The sequence below is a fragment of the Pelophylax lessonae genome (assembly GCF_965119305.1).
Source record: "Pelophylax lessonae genome assembly, chromosome: 13".
In the NCBI taxonomy this organism is placed as follows: Eukaryota; Metazoa; Chordata; class Amphibia; order Anura; family Ranidae; genus Pelophylax; species Pelophylax lessonae.
The window spans coordinates 209776061-209795242 of NC_138780.1; the positions used below are offsets into that span (position 1 = coordinate 209776061).

General features: G+C 52.7%; 1 protein-coding gene across 1 annotated transcript in view; it reads right to left on the reverse strand.

Moving 5' to 3' along the window:
- The window catches only part of WDR25 (WD repeat domain 25), a gene marked incomplete at its 5' end in the record, with an annotated part of 97978 nt that overhangs the window by 43476 nt on the left and 35320 nt on the right, over positions 1-19182 (reverse strand). The window contains one exon of the mRNA XM_082274998.1: positions 5516-5663. Within this exon, the coding sequence (XP_082131124.1) occupies positions 5516-5663 (148 nt within the window). The remainder of the gene's footprint in view (positions 1-5515; positions 5664-19182) is intronic.

Here is a 19182-nt window from a genome sequence, read left to right on the forward strand (position 1 = left end):
TATATAGAGGGGGTATACGGAGGAGTATATAGAGTGTTTACAACCACTTTAAGCATTTATGAACAGATTTGAGTGGTTGTCTCCAGCGGCTGACAGCGAGGATCCCGCCATGCGTTGGCAGAGCGGCCGGCGTCCCACCATCTTCTGAAGGCCGATATTAAAGTGACACGGAAGACAAGAAATTGCAGAGGACGGTAATTAGGGGAAGTCAGCGCCACTCAGTAAGACGGAGCGGAGAAATGGAGACGGTAATTGTGTGCGGAGAATGGGATCAGAGAGTTCAGTCTCATGGTGTGTACATGACACCCCCTCCCCTCCCCCCATATCATTTTATAACAACAACCTGAAACTCTCACTGACCCTGGATGTTCAGATTCCCTCCTCCACACCCCCTGCTGAACTGAAGGATCAAGGAATCGGAGGATCAGGGAAATCGGGGGACCGGGGAATCCAGAGGACCAGGGAATCAGGGGATGGAGGAATCGGAGGATCAGGGAGAATCGGAGGATCAGGGAATCGGAGGATCAGGGAGAATCGGAGGATCAGGGAATCGGAGGACCAGGGAATCGGAGGATCAGGGAATCGGAGGGCCTGGGAATCGGAGGGCCTGGGAATCGGAGGATCAGGGAAATCAGGTGACCGGGGAATCCAGAGGACCAGGGAATCAGGGGACGGAGGAATCGGAGGTTCGGGGGAATTGGAGAATCATGGAATTTCCGGAGATCAGGGAATCGGAGGATCAGGGAATCGGAGGATCAGGGAGAATCGGAGGATCAGGGAGAATCGGAGGATCAGGGAATATCGGAGGATCAGGGAATATCGGAGGATCAGGGAATCGGAGGATCAGGGAATCGGAGGATCAGGGAATCGGAGGGCCTGGGAATCGGAGGATCAGGGTATCGGAGGGCCTGGGAATCGGAGGGCCTGGGAATCGGAGGATCAGGGTATCGGAGGATCAGGGAGAATCGGAGGATCAGGGAATCGGAGGACCAGGGAATCGGAGGATCAGGGAATCGGAGGGCCTGGGAATCGGAGGGCCTGGGAATCGGAGGATCAGGGTATCGGAGGGCCTGGGAATCGGAGGGCCTGGGAATCGGAGGATCAGGCAATCGGAGGGCCTGGGAATCGGAGGGCCTGGGAATCGGAGGATCAGGGTATCGGAGGGCCTGGGAATCGGAGGATCAGGGAATTTCCGGAGATCAGGGAATTGGAGGACCAGGGTATCGGAGGGCCTGGGAATCGGAGGATGAGGGTATCGGAGGATCAGGGAATCGGAGGATCAGGGAATCGGAGGACCAGGGAATCGGAGGACCAGGGAATCGGAGGATCAGGGAATCGGAGGGCCTGGGAATCGGAGGGCCTGGGAATAGGAGGGCCTGGGAATCGGAGGATCAGGGTATCGGAGGATCAGGGAATCGGAGGACCAGGGAATTTCCGGAGATCAGGAAATCGGAGGACCAGGGAATCTGAGGATCAGGGAATCTGAGGATCAGGGAATCAGAGGACCAGGGAATCTAGGGATCAGGGAATCGGAGGATCAGGGAATCGGAGGATCAGGGAATCGGAGGATCAGGGAGAATCGGAGGATCAGGGAGAATCGGAGGATCAGGGAATCGGAGGACCAGGGAATCGGAGGATCAGGGAATTGGAGGGCCTGGGAATCGGAGGATCAGGGTATCGGAGGGCCTGGGAATCGGAGGGCCTGGGAATCGGAGGATCAGGGTATCGGAGGATCAGGGAGAATCGGAGGATCAGGGAATCGGAGGACCAGGGAATCGGAGGATCAGGGAATCGGAGGGCCTGGGAATTGGAGGGCCTGGGAATCGGAGGATCAGGGTATCAGAGGGCCTGGGAATCGGAGGGCCTGGGAATCGGAGGATCAGGGAATTTCCGGAGATCAGGGAATTGGAGGACCAGGGTATCGGAGGGCCTGGGAATCGGAGGATGAGGGTATCGGAGGATCAGGGAATCGGAGGATCAGGGAATCGGAGGACCAGGGAATCGGAGGACCAGGGAATCGGAGGACCAGGGAATCGGAGGATCAGGGAATCGGAGGGCCTGGGAATCGGAGGGCCTGGGAATCGGAGGGCCTGGGAATCGGAGGGCCTGGGAATCGGAGGATCAGGGTATCGGAGGATCAGGGAATCGGAGGACCAGGGAATTTCCGGAGATCAGGAAATCGGAGGACCAGGGAATCTGAGGATCAGGGAATCTGAGGATCAGGGAATCAGAGGACCAGGGAATCTAGGGATCAGGGAATCGGAGGATCAGGGAATCGGAGGATCAGGGAATCGGAGGATCAGGGAGAATCGGAGGATCAGGGAGAATCGGAGGATCAGGGAATCGGAGGACCAGGGAATCGGAGGATCAGGGAATTGGAGGGCCTGGGAATCGGAGGATCAGGGTATCGGAGGGCCTGGGAATCGGAGGGCCTGGGAATCGGAGGATCAGGGTATCGGAGGATCAGGGAGAATCGGAGGATCAGGGAATCGGAGGACCAGGGAATCGGAGGATCAGGGAATCGGAGGGCCTGGGAATTGGAGGGCCTGGGAATCGGAGGATCAGGGTATCAGAGGGCCTGGGAATCGGAGGGCCTGGGAATCGGAGGATCAGGGAATTTCCGGAGATCAGGGAATTGGAGGACCAGGGTATCGGAGGGCCTGGGAATCGGAGGATGAGGGTATCGGAGGATCAGGGAATCGGAGGATCAGGGAATCGGAGGACCAGGGAATCGGAGGACCAGGGAATCGGAGGACCAGGGAATCGGAGGGCCTGGGAATCGGAGGGCCTGGGAATCGGAGGGCCTGGGAATCGGAGGGCCTGGGAATCGGAGGATCAGGGTATCGGAGGATCAGGGAATCGGAGGACCAGGGAATTTCCGGAGATCAGGAAATCGGAGGACCAGGGAATCTGAGGATCAGGGAATCTGAGGATCAGGGAATCAGAGGACCAGGGAATCTAGGGATCAGGGAATCGGAGGATCAGGGAATCGGAGGATCAGGGAATGGGTGCCCTAGCAGATGGTGGGTGCAATGTCAGGCTCCTGCAGACACATCCTCCATCTATCCTCTCCCTCTGTACAGGTTTTTAGTTAGAAAATGTCATCAAACTAGAAGAGTGCCCCTCCCCCCTTACAGATCACTCAGAGCTACAAGCTGCCAGTCACGGTGGAAGATGGTATTTGTAGTTCATTCATTCACAGATTCCTTTGTGGGCGGAGATAAAATGATGACGTCACTCTCACAGTGTGAATTATTTAATTCCTGAGAGCCCAGAGGAGTTTATGACTCCATCCAATGGCCTGGTTATGACTGCCAGCGATAGAAGAGACCAGAATCACCTCCAACCCGCCGCCACTATGCAAAGCAGTGATCTCAGTATTGGGCGGAGCTGACCATATGCTGTGCTCTCGGTATTGGGCGGATCTGACCATATGCTGTGCTCTCAGAATTGGGCGGAGCTAACCATATGCTGTGCTCTCAGTATTGGGCGGATCTGACCATATGCTGTGCTCTCAGTATTGGGCGGAGCTAACCATATGCTGTGCTCTCAGTATTGGGCGGAGCTGACCATATGCTGTGCTCTCAGTTTTGGCAGAGCTGACCATATGCTGTGCTCTCAGTTTTGGGAGGAGCTAACCATATGCGATCTCAGTATTGGGCAGAGCTGACCATATGTGATCTCAGTTTTGGGCGGAGCTAACCATATGTGATCTCAGTATTGGGCAAAGCTGACCATACGCTGTTCGCTCAGTTTTGGGCAGAGCTGACCTCATGCTGTGCTCTCACTTTTGGGCGGAGCTGACCCCATGCTGTGCTCTCACTTTTGGGCGGAGCTGACCACATGCTGTGCTCTCACTTTTGGGCGGAGCTGATCGCATGCTGTGCTCTCACTTTTGGGCGGAGCTGACCGCATGCTGTGCTCTCACTTTTAGGCGGAGCTGACCACATGCTGTGCTCTCACTTTTGGGCAGAGCTGACCTCATGCTGTGCTCTCACTTTTAGGTGGAGCTGACCACATGCTGTGCTCTCACTTTTGGGCGGAGCTGATCGCATGCTGTGCTCTCACTTTTGGGCGGAGCTGACCGCATGCTGTGCTCTCACTTTTGGGCGGAGCTGACCTCATGCTGTGCTCTCACTTTTGGGCGGAGCTGACCTCATGCTGTGCTCTCACTTTTAGGTGGAGCTGACCACATGCTGTGCTCTCACTTTTGGGCGGAGCTGATCGCATGCTGTGCTCTCACTTTTGGGCGGAGCTGACCGCATGCTGTGCTCTCACTTTTGGGCGGAGCTGACCACATGCTGTGCTCTCACTTTTGGGCGGAGCTGACCTCATGCTGTGCTCTCACTTTTAGGTGGAGCTGACCACATGCTGTGCTCTCACTTTTGGGCGGAGCTGATCACATGCTGTGCTCTCACTTTTGGGCGGAGCTGACCGCATGCTGTGCTCTCACTTTTAAGGGGAGCTGACCACATGCTGTGCTCTCACTTTTGGGCGGAGCTGACCGCATGCTGTGCTCTCACTTTTGGGCGGAGCTGACCGCATGCTGTGCTCTCACTTTTGGGCGGAGCTGACCACATGCTGTGCTCTCACTTTTAGGCGGAGCTGACCACATGCTGTGCTCTCACTTTTAGGTGGAGCTGACCACATGCTGTGCTCTCACTTTTAGGTGGAGCTGACCTAATGCTGTGCTCTCACTTTTGGGCGGAGCTGATCGCATGCTGTGCTCTCACTTTTGGGCGGAGCTGACCGCATGCTGAGCTCTCACTTTTAGGTGGAGCTGACCACATGCTGTGCTCTCACTTTTGGGCGGAGCTGATCGCATGCTGTGCTCTCACTTTTGGGCGGAGCTGACCGCATGCTGTGCTCTCACTTTTGGGCGGAGCTGACCGCATGCTGTGCTCTCACTTTTAGGTGGAGCTGACCACATGCTGTGCTCTCACTTTTAGGTGGAGCTGACCACATGCTGTGCTCTCACTTTTAGGTGGAGCTGACCACATGCTGTGCTCTCACTTTTGGGCGGAGCTGATCGCATGCTGTGCTCTCACTTTTAGGTGGAGCTGACCTCATGCTGTGCTCTCACTTTTAAGGGGAGCTGACCACATGCTGTGCTCTCACTTTTGGGCGGAGCTGACCGCATGCTGTGCTCTCACTTTTGGGCGGAGCTGACCGCATGCTGTGCTCTCACTTTTGGGCGGAGCTGACCGCATGCTGTGCTCTCACTTTTAGGTGGAGCTGACCACATGCTGTGCTCTCACTTTTAGGTGGAGCTGATCACATGCTGTGCTCTCACTTTTAGGTGGAGCTGATCGCATGCTGTGCTCTCACTTTTGGGCGGAGCTGACCGCATGCTGTGCTCTCACTTTTGGGCGGAGCTGACCACATGCTGTGCTCTCACTTTTAGGTGGAGCTGATCGCATGCTGTGCTCTCACTTTTGGGCGGAGCTGACCGCATGCTGTGATCTTCTCTATCAGCGTGGTTCTGGGTGGATTGGATTCGGTGAATTGGACTGACCTGTTTCCACGTCAGTTAAATGTAAAGTGGAGTCAAAGCTGCCGGTGAGAATCTTCTGACCGCAGGTAGACCACTGAGCGTCCCGTACCGCCAGCCGGTGACTTGTGATTGTACGCAGACACTTCCCGCTGTCCACTCCGTCCCACACCTAGAGAGACATAAAGACACGGATCATCGATTGACACCCACACACAGGATGGTTTATGGTTATCACAGATCAATACCCAATCTCATTCTATAGAAAACCAATTTCATCATCACATCCCCACACTGAGCAATGTCACCGTCAGCTGACCGAGGAGGACCTTCCCTGTGTGCCTCATCAGCCAATGACAACCCTCCATATACACTGCTGATAGAAGAACGAGCAACATCCTACCCAACTACTGACCATGGAAATCAACATTGTGACCAGAGGAGGTGGAAAAATGGAGAGAGAGAGAGGGGAGGAGGTGGAAGAATGGAGAGAGAGGGGAGGAGGTGGAAGAATGGAGAGAGAGAGGGGGGAGGAGGTGGAATAGAGAGAGAGAGAGAGAGGAGAGGAGGTGGAAAAATGGAGAGAGAGAGAGGAGGTGGAAGAATGGAGAGAGAGGGGAGAGGAGGTGGAAGAATAGAGAGAGAGAGAGAGGGGAGGAGGTGAAAGAATAGAGAGAGAGGGGGGAGAGGAAGTGGAAGAATAGAGAGTGAGAAGATGGGAGAATAGAGAGTGAGGAGAGGAGGTGGAAGAATAGAGAGAGAGGAGGTGGAAGAATGGAGAGAGAGAGAGAGGAGAGGAGGTGGAAGAATGGAGAGGAGAGGAGGTGGAAGAATGGAGAGGAGAGGAGGTGGAAGAATGGAGAGGAGAGGAGGTGGAAGAATGGAGCGGAGAGGAGGTGGAAGAATAGAGAGGAGGTGGACGAATAGAGAGGAGAGGAGGTGGACGAATAGAGAGGAGAGGAGGTGGACGAATAGAGAGGAGAGGAGGTGAAAGAATAGAAAGGAGAGGAGGTGAAAGAATAGAGAAGAGAGGAGGTGGAGGAATAGAGAGGAGAGGAGGTGGACGAATAGAGAGGAGAGGAGGTGAAAGAATAGAGAGGAGAGGAGGTGAAAGAATAGAGAGGAGAGGAGGTGGACGAATAGAGAGGAGAGGAGGTGGACGAATAGAGAGGAGAGGAGGTGGACGAATAGAGAGGAGAGGAGGTGAAAGAATAGAAAGGAGAGGAGGTGGACGAATAGAGAGGAGAGGAGGTGGACGAATAGAGAGGAGAGGAGGTGAAAGAATAGAGAGGAGAGGAGGTGGAAGAATAGAGAGGAGAGGAGATGGAAGAAAAGAGAGAGGAGAGGAGATGGAAGAAAAGAGAGAGGAGAGGAGATGGAAGATAGGGGTCAGACTGAGACAGAAATGCAGTAAAGATCACACCTTTAATGGAACAGTAAAATAGTACAGAACAGTAAAAATAGTCAAAACATAAGCCAGGGTTCAGAAGCCAAAAAACGGGAAATCAGACAAGCCAATGATTAGGAAACCAGAAATCAGCGTAGTCGGAAGCATAAGGTCAGGATCAGGAACCAGAAGGGACATCAACCAGGCAAAGTTTTAAACAGGAACACAGCAGAGAAACTCCAGATATGTTGACCAGGCAAAGGCACGAAAGGAATGAGCAAGGCTACTTAAATAGCCAGAAGGGGCTGGCTGTAGGCGGGACTGATGAGCAGATCGTGATAACCAGGTGAGCCACTGAGGAAACAATGAGTGATGACAATTACCTGACACCTGAGCAGCATAAGCACAGAGAAGAGAGCTGCGAGCCAAGCCCAGCCCTGACAGTACCCCCCTCCTCAATGAGACCAAAGAGCGTTCCTCCGGGCCATATCCTCTCCAAAGAACAAGGTACTTTATGCGCCCATGGAACCTACGGGAGACAATGATCTATTGTATCTCATACTCCTCACGGTTCTAAATCTGAAAACAGGCAAGGACGTGGTAGCGAGGTGGTTAAGCGGTTGCACACCAAAGAATTTATTAGGAAACATGAAATACATTTGAAATACGCATGTTAGAAGGAAGGTTAGCCACAGGGTTGATCCTACGGAGGATATTGAAAGGCCCAATATAGCGCGGTGCCAGTTTCAGTGAGGGAACACGAAGGTGGAGGTTACGAAAATGACAGCCAGACCCTCTCCCCAACCTGGTAGGAACCTGTACCTATCACTGGCACATCGCAAGGACTCTTGATCTGCACCCAAGTGAATGGGATCACAGAGATGCTCCTCTAACGCAGGAATTGTTTGAGGAACAAATATGTCAGGCAACATGGATGGCTGGAAACCATAATTCGCAATAAATAGAAACAAGCGGCAAGCAGCATTGATGGCACTATTGTGAGCAAACTCCACCCAAGGTAAAAGGTCTGAGCAGTTATGGTGGTCAGAAATATAGCAAAATAGGAACTGCTATAAGGCTTGTTTGGCTCGTTTTGTGGCCCCATTGGACTGTGGGTGATACGCTGAGGAGAATAAAAGCTGAATTCCCAACTGTACACAGAAGGCTTTAATGGAATCCGGAGACCAACTCTGTGAGCTGCTGTCCTTCCTGGTCATATCAGTCAGGGGTTTGACCAGAGAAGAGAAATTCCGAATACATTTCAGATAATTGGCAAAGCCAAGAAAACGTAGCGGACGTAGACCTATAGGTTGAGGCCACTGTAGAACTGTAGATAGTTCTCTGGGTCCATCGAAAAACTGGCAGTATAAATGACATAACCCAGAAATGTAACCTGTTCACAATGGAACTGGCACTTCTCCAACTTACAATACAGGCTATTTTCCGTCATCCTCTGTAGCACACGGGAGACATCTGTGTGGTGGCTCTCTAGGGATTTTGAATATATGAGAATATCCTTGAGATAAACCACCACACATTGCTGCAATCTCACGAGGACATCGTTGATGAATTCCTGAAAAACTGCAGGAGCGCTGCAGAGACCAAACAGCATTACGAGGTATTCGTAATGTCCAGTACTGGTATTAAAGGCAGTTTTCCATACATCGCCCTCCTTGATCCTCACGAGATTGTATGCCCCTCTCAAAATCAAACTTAGTGAAAACCGTGGCTCCCTTTAGGCAGTCAAATAATTCCATAATCAATGGAATCGGATAAGCATTCTTAATCATGATGGTATTGAGACCCCTATAAATTGATACAAGGTCTCAGTTCACCACTCCTCTTTTTCACAAAGAAGCCAGCACTGGCAGGAGACAAGGACTTGCGGATAAACCCTTGAGAAAATAAAATCGGCAACATAGTCCTGTGTGGCTTTCTCCTCCGGGAAAGACAAAGGGTAGACCCGGCCACGAGAGGGCATGGCACAAGGTTGAAGGTCTATTGCGCAATTATATGACTGGTGTGAAGGCAAACTACCGACTTGACCTTTATGAAAAACATTGCTAAATTTGCGGTAGTCCGCTGGCAAGGAGTGTGAAGAGATTCACAAGACCTTAACCACTTTTTGAAAACATGTCTTACTTTATTGTGGCGACCAGGAAAGAAGCTCAGCGCGATGCTAATCAAAAGAGGAGCTGTGCCTCTGTAAGCAAGGATAACCAATGACTACCGGGTATTGAGGAGAGGAAATGATTTGAAATTGGATTATCTCATGGTGAAGAGCCCCTACAGCCATGGTCAACAGAGCAGTCTCATGAGATACATGAGCAGGATGTAAGGGTCTCCCATCAATGACCTCAATGGCAAGTGGAGTGGCACGAAGCTGCCGCGGAATCCAGTGCTTTGACATGAAGGCATTATCCATGAACAGGCCTGCAGCCCCAGAATCGATTAGAGCCTGTGTATCGATGGACAACTCAGACCAAGAAAGGGTAACCGGAATTAGAGGCTTATCCTTCAGGATAGCTGAGGACGCAAAAACGCCACCCAAGGTGGTTGACTTGGTAACAGGAGGCATGGGAGGTAAGGGAGAAATAGGTGGAAATGCAAAGCTCGGAGCCAAAACGTACAGGAGGCTTCCGCAAGTGCTCCTTAAAGGAAGGTCTCTCTTGGAGTCAATGAGATGGCAAACGTGATTAACTTCTGCAGATCCGTAGGTATTTCTCGGGCTGCTATCTCATCTTTAATGTTATCCGAGAGACCATGAGAAAAAGCAGCCACGAGGGCCTCAATGCTCCAAGCAACCTCTGCTGCCAGAGTATAGAGTTCAATAGCATAATCTGCAACAGTTCTCATACTCTGTTTCATGGACATGAGGTTCTTGGCAGCAGAAGTGGAACATGTGGTAACGTCAAATACCCTTTCAAAAGGAAGCCACAAACTCAGGGTAACTCGGGACAATGGGTTTTTGCATCTCCCATAGAGGGTTTGCCCAGGCCAAGGCTCTATCAGAAAGCAAAGAAATAATATAGCCTACTTTGCTTCTGTCCGTGGGGAACACCTGGGGCAGCATCTCAAAGTATATCCCAACATGGTTGAGAAACCCTCTGCATTGAACTGGATTGGCCCCAAAATGCTGGGGAAGCAGGGTGGAATCAGACATACCTCTTATAGGTAATATTCAAGGCGGGGTCCTGCACAGAGATTGGACCAACAGCAGGGACAGCCTGCAAACACTGGTTGTACCGAAACAGCCACAGTGGGAGGATCCAGGTGAGCAGTATGAATCAGGAGCGTCTGTAACACTATGGCAAACTGAACCATGCGGTGGTCCTGCTCATCCAATCTGGAAAAAAATATAACCACTAGGTGGATTGCCTGCATTTTCTGAGATCATGGCCTTCGCCTAAATGTCAGGAACCATGAATCAGACTGAGACAGAAAATGCAGTAAGTCACACCTTTAATGTAATAGTAAATATAGTACAGATAAGAAACGTAATCAAAACATAAGCCAGGGAGTGGAAACAGAAAAAGGGAAATCAGAAAAGCCAGTGATCAGGGAGCCAGAAATCAGCGTAGTCTGAAGCAGAAGGTAAGGATCAGGAACCAGAAGGGACGTCAGCTGGGCAAAGTCTTTAACAGGAACACAGCAGAGACACTCAGGATATGTGTTGACCAGGCGAAGGCACGAAAGGAATGAACAAGGCAGTTTAAATAGCCAGAAGGGGCTGGCTGTAGGTGGGACTGATGAGCAGATAATAATAAACATGGGAGCCACTGAGGAAACAATGAGTGCTGACAATTATCTGACAGCTGAGCAGCCGGAGCACAGAGAAGCTGCTGTGAGCCAAGCCCAGCCCTGAGGAGAAGAGATGGAAAGAGAGGAGATGGAAGAATGGAGAGAGGAGAATGAAGAATGGAGAGAGGAGAATGAAGAGTGGAGAGGAGAATGAAGAGTGGAGAGGAGATGGAAGAATGGAGAGAGGAGAATGAAGAGTGGAGAGGAGAATGAAGAAAGGAGAGGAGAATGAAGAAAGGAAAGGAGAATGAAGAAAGGAAAGGAGAGTGTGCGGCTCTCACTATGCGAATGTTGATGAGCTGAACATAAATTTTATCTTTTTTATTAGGCTGGAAGTAAACCAGTTTCTCGGCTCCTCGCACAAGCTGCGGCCCATCATGCGTGCCGTTTATAATGTAAACACTCATTTTGTTTCTGCAACCGTTCGGAGCACAAGATGTACTGACAGCTCATAAAAAAAGTCTTCAACTTCTAATGAATTACCAGCCGTCATGTTTGAAGCGCACCCGGTTGGAATATCAACACATGGCCCTCCTCCACAGACTGACACTCATGTATGGAAAAGTTCTGAAGTTCTTCTCATCTAATATGAAGAGATGTCCTACTTATCAGAATCTGTCCTATCCTGCACAGGGCTGGGTGGCAGAGCTGTGCAAATCTCAGGTCAGGATGGACACCGCAGCATCAGAGAGGGGATCAGGTGGGGAGATGTGTGCCGAAGACTCCATGAGTCACCAGGGGGACCCCACAAAAAAAAAAAAAAAGTGTAAAACACTGCTAAGGAACAACCCCCACCGCTCTGACAGCGCCACTCGGTTACCAGTTACAGAGCACCAAGTGATCCTCATCAGAGAGGGAGAGGATCCCCCCCAGACTGAGACTCACCACCCTGCAGAAACCAGGCACCGCAGCCACTAGGAGAATCTGCACTACACATGCAGCGATCAGGAGTCAGCACCAGGGGATGAGGAGGGGCTCCCACCGATGAAAAGGCTGCCCAGAAGGCTCCACAGACATGGCCCTGGCTGTTTTCTATGGCAAACCCCCACAAAATGGCCGCCAGACTACACAAACATGGCCACCCTGCATTGCAGCACAAGGCTACAACAAATTGGTGGCACCAGGAGGGATCCCTAGGTCTTAAGGACAGGCAAAGGCAGGACAGGGGGCCCTGGCAGGAGCCACCGCCCCTCTCCCCCAGCACAGCCGAATATCCGGTTGCTGATTGCGCAACCCCCGTCCCCCCCGCCAGCATAGCGCCCTGACCCTACCCCAGGAGGTGGACCAGACGGGGGGGTCTGACTGCCCCATGGAGGGGCCCGCGTCTACCAAACAACGCTCAAGGGGGAGAGGGGGGACAGCTACTCCCCATACCAGGAACCAAGTTGGCACTGCTCCAGACAGAACCCCTCGCCATGGAAATGGAGGGCTGTCAGACAGGAGGAACGCTGCAACTTGGGCCGAGACCTACTGCGCGTTCGCTGGCCAGACTGGGGGGACCACTGGATCTAGATTATCCAGCCCCTCGCCCAGTATGGCAGCTGATCTCACAGAAAAAAATCCAGGACAAACATTTCTATCTAGAAAGGAAAATTTGCCAGGACCAGAGATCCCAGCAATGCACGAGATCCTCACTCCTGACTAGGCAGAAAGAAAACTGAATATCTATAGCAGAGAGGGGGCGTGTACCTCCTGGGACCGCCCATAGGCGTAGCCAGATTCTTTTTCTGCCTAGTGTCCTACTCCTGCAGGGGGCAGTATAACCCAATGGTTATGAAGATCTGAAGCGGTGTCCGTCAATGAACGAAAGAAATACTTATTTTACTCGCTGAGCTTCAACTCCATTTATAACATTTGTATCATGTGTTTTTCCTGGATTTTTGGTTGATATTCTGTCTCTATCATATAAAATACACCGATGATAAAAATTATACACCCGCCATTTCTATGTAAGTGAGCAAACTTACACAATCTGCAGGGGAGCAAATCATTATTTTCCCCACTGTAATCTCACTTTGTGAGCAACAAATGTCATTGCAAACCCAGATATTACCTTGTAAAAGTAGCCGTGACATCATCATAGCCTGAGCAGAGCCGTGGGAATGGCGAAGACAAGACCAGACCTCCTGCACAAGGAGAGAGAGCAGAGCTGTGGGAGGGACCCTGCAAGCTCCACCCACTACAGGAGTGGGGGGGCGGAGACAAGACTAGTCCCCCTGCACAAGGGGAGAGAGCAGAGTTGTGGGAGGAGTCCAACAGACTCCACCTACTACAGGAAGGGGCAGATACAAGACCAGTCCCCTGTACAAGGAGAGAGAGCAGCAGTGAGCGGTCTTTATTCTAGGAAGTCTCACACTGGATTACTGCACAGATCTGGAAGAAGTCACATGACCGATGGATTTATTACCCCCCGGAGATCCAATGTAAACGCACATTGCCATAGTGGGAAATAAGATTAACCTCTTTCTGCATTGAGGACACACCTGGATGTTCTGAGGTGGAAGCGGCAGCCATGATCCCCATATCGATGAGCTTTTTTTATGTAAAAGTGGTCCAAGCGGCTCTATAGCCTCCCAATCACTTTAACAGAGCCCAGAAGGGCCCCTCCCACTGAGCAGCCCAGGACCCCTACAAACTGCTGGAGGAGGAACATCCATCCCCCTTAACTGGTATTTATTTGCTGCAACATCATCTTTTATATTTTACCCAAAAATTGGCTATAATATTGTGTTTTGTTATTTCTTTTTAGTGCAGTTTTTTTCCTAAAAATGATAACCAGCCGCACAAATATCGTGCGACATATAAAATTGCAGCATATGCTCTGTGGGCCCTGTGTGTTTTGTGCTCTGTGGGGTATGCTCTGTGGGCCCTGTGTGGTTTGTGCTCTGTGCGGTATGCTCTGTGGGCTCTGTGTGGTTTGTGCTCTGTGGGCCCTGTGTGGTTTGTGCTCTGTGGGGTATGCTCTTTGCGCCCTGTGTGGTTTGTGCTCTGTGTGTTTTGTGCTCTGTGGGCTCTGTGTGGTTTGTGCTCTGTGGGGTATGCTCTGTGGGCCCTGTGTGGTTTGTGCTCTGTGCAGTATGCTCTGTGGGCCCTGTGTGGTTTGTGCTCTGTGTGGTTTGTGCTCTGTGGGCCCTGTGTGGTTTGTGCTCTGTGCAGTATGCTCTGTGGGCTCTGTGTGGTTTGTGCTCTGTGGGGTATGCTCTGTGGGCTCTGTGTGGTTTGTGCTCTGTGGGGTATGCTCTGTGGGCTCTGTGTGGTTTGTGCTCTGTGCGGTATGCTCTGTGGGCCCTGTGTGGTTTGTGCTCTGTGGGGTATGTTCTGTGGGCCCTGTGTGGTTTGTGCTCTGTGGGGTATGCTCTGTGGGCTCTGTGTGGTTTGTGCTCTGTGGGGTATGTTCTGTGGGCCCTGTGTGGTTTGTGCTCTGTGGGGTATGCTCTGTGGGCTCTGTGTGGTTTGTGCTCTGTGCGGTATGCTCTGTGGGCCCTGTGTGGTTTGTGCTCTGTGGGGTATGCTCTGTGCGCCCTGTGTGGTTTGTGCTCTGTGTGTTTTGTGCTCTGTGGGCTCTGTGTGGTTTGTGCTCTGTGGGGTATGCTCTGTGGGCCCTGTGTGGTTTGTGCTCTGTGTGGTTTGTGCTCTGTGCGCCCTGTGTGGTTTGTGCTCTGTGTGTTTTGTGCTCTGTGGGCTCTGTGTGGTTTGTGCTCTGTGGGGTATGCTCTGTGGGCCCTGTGTGGTTTGTGCTCTGTGGGGTTTGTGCTCTGTGGGCTCTGTGTGGTTTGTGCTCTGTGTGGTTTGTGCTCTGTGGGCCCTGTGTGGTTTGTGCTCTGTGGGGTATGCTCTGTGGGCCCTGTGTGGTTTGTGCTCTGTGTGGTTTGTGCTCTGTGCAGTATGCTCTGTGGGCTCTGTGTGGTTTGTGCTCTGTGGGGTATGCTCTGTGGGCTCTGTGTGGTTTGTGCTCTGTGGGCCCTGTGTGGTTTGTGCTCTGTGGGGTATGCTCTGTGGGCTCTGTGTGGTTTGTGCTCTGTGGGGTATGCTCTGTGGGCCCTGTGTGGTTTGTGCTCTGTGGGGTATGCTCTGTGGGCCCTGTGTGGTTTGTGCTCTGTGGGGTATGCTCTGTGGGCCCTGTGTGGTTTGTGCTCTGTGGGGTATGCTCTGTGGGCCCTGTGTGGTTTGTGCTCTGTGGGGTATGCTCTGTGGGCTCTGTGTGGTTTGTGCTCTGTGCGGTATGCTCTGTGGGCTCTGTGTGGTTTGTGCTCTGTGGGGTATGCTCTGTGGGCCCTGTGTGGTTTGTGCTCTGTGGGGTATGCTCTGTGGGCCCTGTGTGGTTTGTGCTCTGTGGGGTATGCTCTGTGGGCCCTGTGTGGTTTGTGCTCTGTGCGGTATGCTCTGTGGGCTCTGTGTGGTTTGTGCTCTGTGGGGTATGCTCTGTGGGCCCTGTGTGGTTTGTGCTCTGTGGGGTATGCTCTGTGGGCCCTGTGTGGTTTGTGCTCTGTGGGGTATGCTCTGTGGGCCCTGTGTGGTTTGTGCTCTGTGGGGTATGCTCTGTGGGCCCTGTGTGGTTTGTGCTCTGTGGGGTATGCTCTGTGGGCCCTGTGTGGTTTGTGCTCTGTGGGGTATGCTCTGTGGGCCCTGTGTGGTTTGTGCTCTGTGGGGTATGCTCTGTGGGCCCTGTGTGGTTTGTGCTCTGTGGGGTATGCTCTGTGGGGTATGCTCTGTGGGCTCTGTGTGGTTTGTGCTCTGTGGGCCCTGTGTGGTTTGTGCTCTGTGGGGTATGCTCTGTGGGCTCTGTGTGGTTTGTGCTCTGTGGGGTATGCTCTGTGGGCCCTGTGTGGTTTGTGCTCTGTGGGGTATGCTCTGTGGGCCCTGTGTGGTTTGTGCTCTGTGGGGTATGCTCTGTGGGCCCTGTGTGGTTTGTGCTCTGTGGGGTATGCTCTGTGGGCCCTGTGTGGTTTGTGCTCTGTGGGGTATGCTCTGTGGGCCCTGTGTGGTTTGTGCTCTGTGGGGTATGCTCTGTGGGCTCTGTGTGGTTTGTGCTCTGTGGGGTATGCTCTGTGGGCCCTGTGTGGTTTGTGCTCTGTGGGGTATGCTCTGTGGGCTCTGTGTGGTTTGTGCTCTGTGGGCCCTGTGTGGTTTGTGCTCTGTGGGGTATGCTCTGTGGGCCCTGTGTGGTTTGTGCTCTGTGCAGTATGCTCTGTGGGCCCTGTGTGGTTTGTGCTCTGTGCAGTATGCTCTGTGGGCTCTGTGTGGTTTGTGCTCTGTGGGGTATGCTCTGTGGGCTCTGTGTGGTTTGTGCTCTGTGGGGTATGCTCTGTGGGCCCTGTGTGGTTTGTGCTCTGTGGGGTATGCTCTGTGGGCCCTGTGTGGTTTGTGCTCTGTGGGGTATGCTCTGTGGGCCCTGTGTGGTTTGTGCTCTGTGGGGTATGCTCTGTGGGCCCTGTGTGGTTTGTGCTCTGTGGGGTATGCTCTGTGGGCCCTGTGTGGTTTGTGCTCTGTGGGGTATGCTCTGTGGGGTATGCTCTGTGGGCTCTGTGTGGTTTGTGCTCTGTGGGGTATGCTCTGTGGGCTCTGTGTGGTTTGTGCTCTGTGGGGTATGCTCTGTGGGCCCTGTGTGGTTTGTGCTCTGTGGGGTATGCTCTGTGGGCCCTGTGTGGTTTGTGCTCTGTGGGGTATGCTCTGTGGGCCCTGTGTGGTTTGTGCTCTGTGCAGTATGCTCTGTGGGCTCTGTGTGGTTTGTGCTCTGTGGGGTATGCTCTGTGGGCTCTGTGTGGTTTGTGCTCTGTGGGGTATGCTCTGTGGGCCCTGTGTGGTTTGTGCTCTGTGGGGTATGCTCTGTGGGCCCTGTGTGGTTTGTGCTCTGTGCAGTATGCTCTGTGGGCCCTGTGTGGTTTGTGCTCTGTGGGGTATGCTCTGTGGGCTCTGTGTGGTTTGTGCTCTGTGGGGTATGCTCTGTGGGCTCTGTGTGGTTTGTGCTCTGTGGGGTATGCTCTGTGGGCCCTGTGTGGTTTGTGCTCTGTGGGGTATGCTCTGTGGGCCCTGTGTGGTTTGTGCTCTGTGGGGTATGCTCTGTGGGCCCTGTGTGGTTTGTGCTCTGTGGGGTATGCTCTGTGGGCTCTGTGTGGTTTGTGCTCTGTGGGGTATGCTCTGTGGGCTCTGTGTGGTTTGTGCTCTGTGGGGTATGCTCTGTGGGCTCTGTGTGGTTTGTGCTCTGTGGGGTGTGCTCTGTGGGCTCTGTGTGGTTTGTGCTCTGTGGGGTATGCTCTGTGGGCCCTGTGTGGTTTGTGCTCTGTGGGGTATGCTCTGTGGGCCCTGTGTGGTTTGTGCTCTGTGGGGTATGCTCTGTGGGCCCTGTGTGGTTTGTGCTCTGTGGGGTATGCTCTGACGGCTCCTTCACCTGGCAGGACAAAGCAAAACAGAATAAGAACCCCCCCCCCCCGCCTCAAATTACATTGTGAGCGCTACATAGACGACATCCATTCCAGTCTCTCCTATGCCTCCAGACCACCCAGGTTATATTCTCTGCCCCCCGGATGAACCTTGTGATTACAGGACATGTCACGAAAATACCCCCCCACAAACGCTGCCCCGCCCCCACAAACCCCCCACCCCAGAACTGTGTGCGGCCTAACTGGGCAGATCGCTACCATCCCATACACCTGAATGGGACCCCCCAGTACTGCAGGAGCAACACCCTATTTAAGTCTATAGGACATTGGGGGGCAGTCAGGGGGGGCTTCTCCATGCTGGATTGTTCCTGGCTGGGATGCCATTGTCAGAGCTGCAGATGAAGGGGGCATACAGGGGGCCCAGACAGCAGGGGGATGGGGCTCAGATGCTAGAACAGGGAGCGGAGGAGAAGCTGGCAGTGCTGTAGGAGGATAGGAGGAGGAAGAGGATCTGTACAGTACAGCCGGCCCCCCTCCTCAGCATCTGCCTGGACTCCCCTTTTGAAGTGATGGGACCGGGCCCGGGACAGGAGAGCCGGCTGTACTGCCTTATCAGTGGCCCTGATGATAATTAGCAATGCCTGGAATGATTCTTCTGTAAGTCTATAACGGAACACTGCTCACCTTACTGCCAGATGGACAGTCCCAATAAGCCACTCCTCCTCACTCATGTGCCCGCCCCCTTGCTGATGTCATCACACACAATGGAGATGTCCTGCACTAAAGGTGATGATGTGGGCGGAGAACGAGGAGCAGGACAGCTTTCCATTCCTCCAGCTTCCATGAACATATGAAGATTCATAGAGATGGGCGGAGCTATTACCCTCCCTGGCGGTACGATAGTTTCCGATTTTTAGGTGCTGAAAGCGGTACAATTATTCTGCATGTAATTCTTAAAGACGAGCAGCCCAGACCAACTATTCACATAGGATTTCTTTACTGTTCTCTATAACATCTCGGGTATGATAAAGTTGAAACACAAAATCATAAATTATAATATAATAAATAACTATAAATATATAAAGTACAGTACAACTGCAGGCAAGGGCACTGAGGGGCAATTTATTTTATTTAGTAATGTTATCCAATAGGATTACAGTATATCAGTGTGTTTTACTTTTTGAATTCGCCGCCGGCTCCACCCCCTGTGACGTGACGCTCGCAGGAAATGGAAGTCGGGGCACACAGAGGATCGGGCGGAAGATCCGACCGCCATACACTGCCAGAATACATTGCGGGATCCCAGGGACAAGGTAAGTGACCCCTCTTCCAGGATCCAGCGATGCTCCCTGGCGGTACCCCGAGTGTGGCTCGGGGTTACCGCTAACGGCACCGAAATCCCACCCCGAGCCACACTGGGGAATACCGCCAGGGAGGTTAAAGGGCGTGTCTGTCATTCGGAGAATACCGCCAGGGAGGTTAAAGGGCGTGTCTGTCATTCGGGGAATACCGCCAGGGAGGTTAAAGGGCGTGTCTGTCATTCGGGGAATACCGCTAGGGAGGTTAAAGGGCGTGTCTGTCATTCGGGGAATACCGCCAGGGAGATTAAAGGGCGTGTCTGTCATTCGGGGAGTACCGCTAGGGAGGTTAAAGGGCGTGTCTGTCATTCGGGGAATACCGCCAGGGAGGATAAAGGGCGGGTCTGTCATTCGGGGAATACCGCCAGGGAGGTTAAAGGGCGGGTCTGTCATTCGGGGAATACCGCCAGGGAGGTTAAAGGGCGGGTCTGTCATTCGGGGAATACCTCCAGGGAGGTTAAAGGGCGTGTCTGTCATTCGGGGAATACCGCCAGGGAGGTTAAAGGGCGTGTCTGTCATTCGGGGAATACCGCCAGGGAGGTTAAAGGGCGTGTCTGTCATTCGGGGAATACCGCTAGGGAGGTTAAAGGGCGTGTCTGTCATTCGGGGAATACCGCCAGGGAGGTTAAAGGGCGTGTCTGTCATTCGGGGAATACCGCTAGGGAGGTTAAAGGGCGTGTCTGTCATTCGGGGAATACCGCTAGGGAGGTTAAAGGGCGTGTCTGTCATTCGGGGAATACCGCTAGGGAGGTTAAAGGGCGTGTC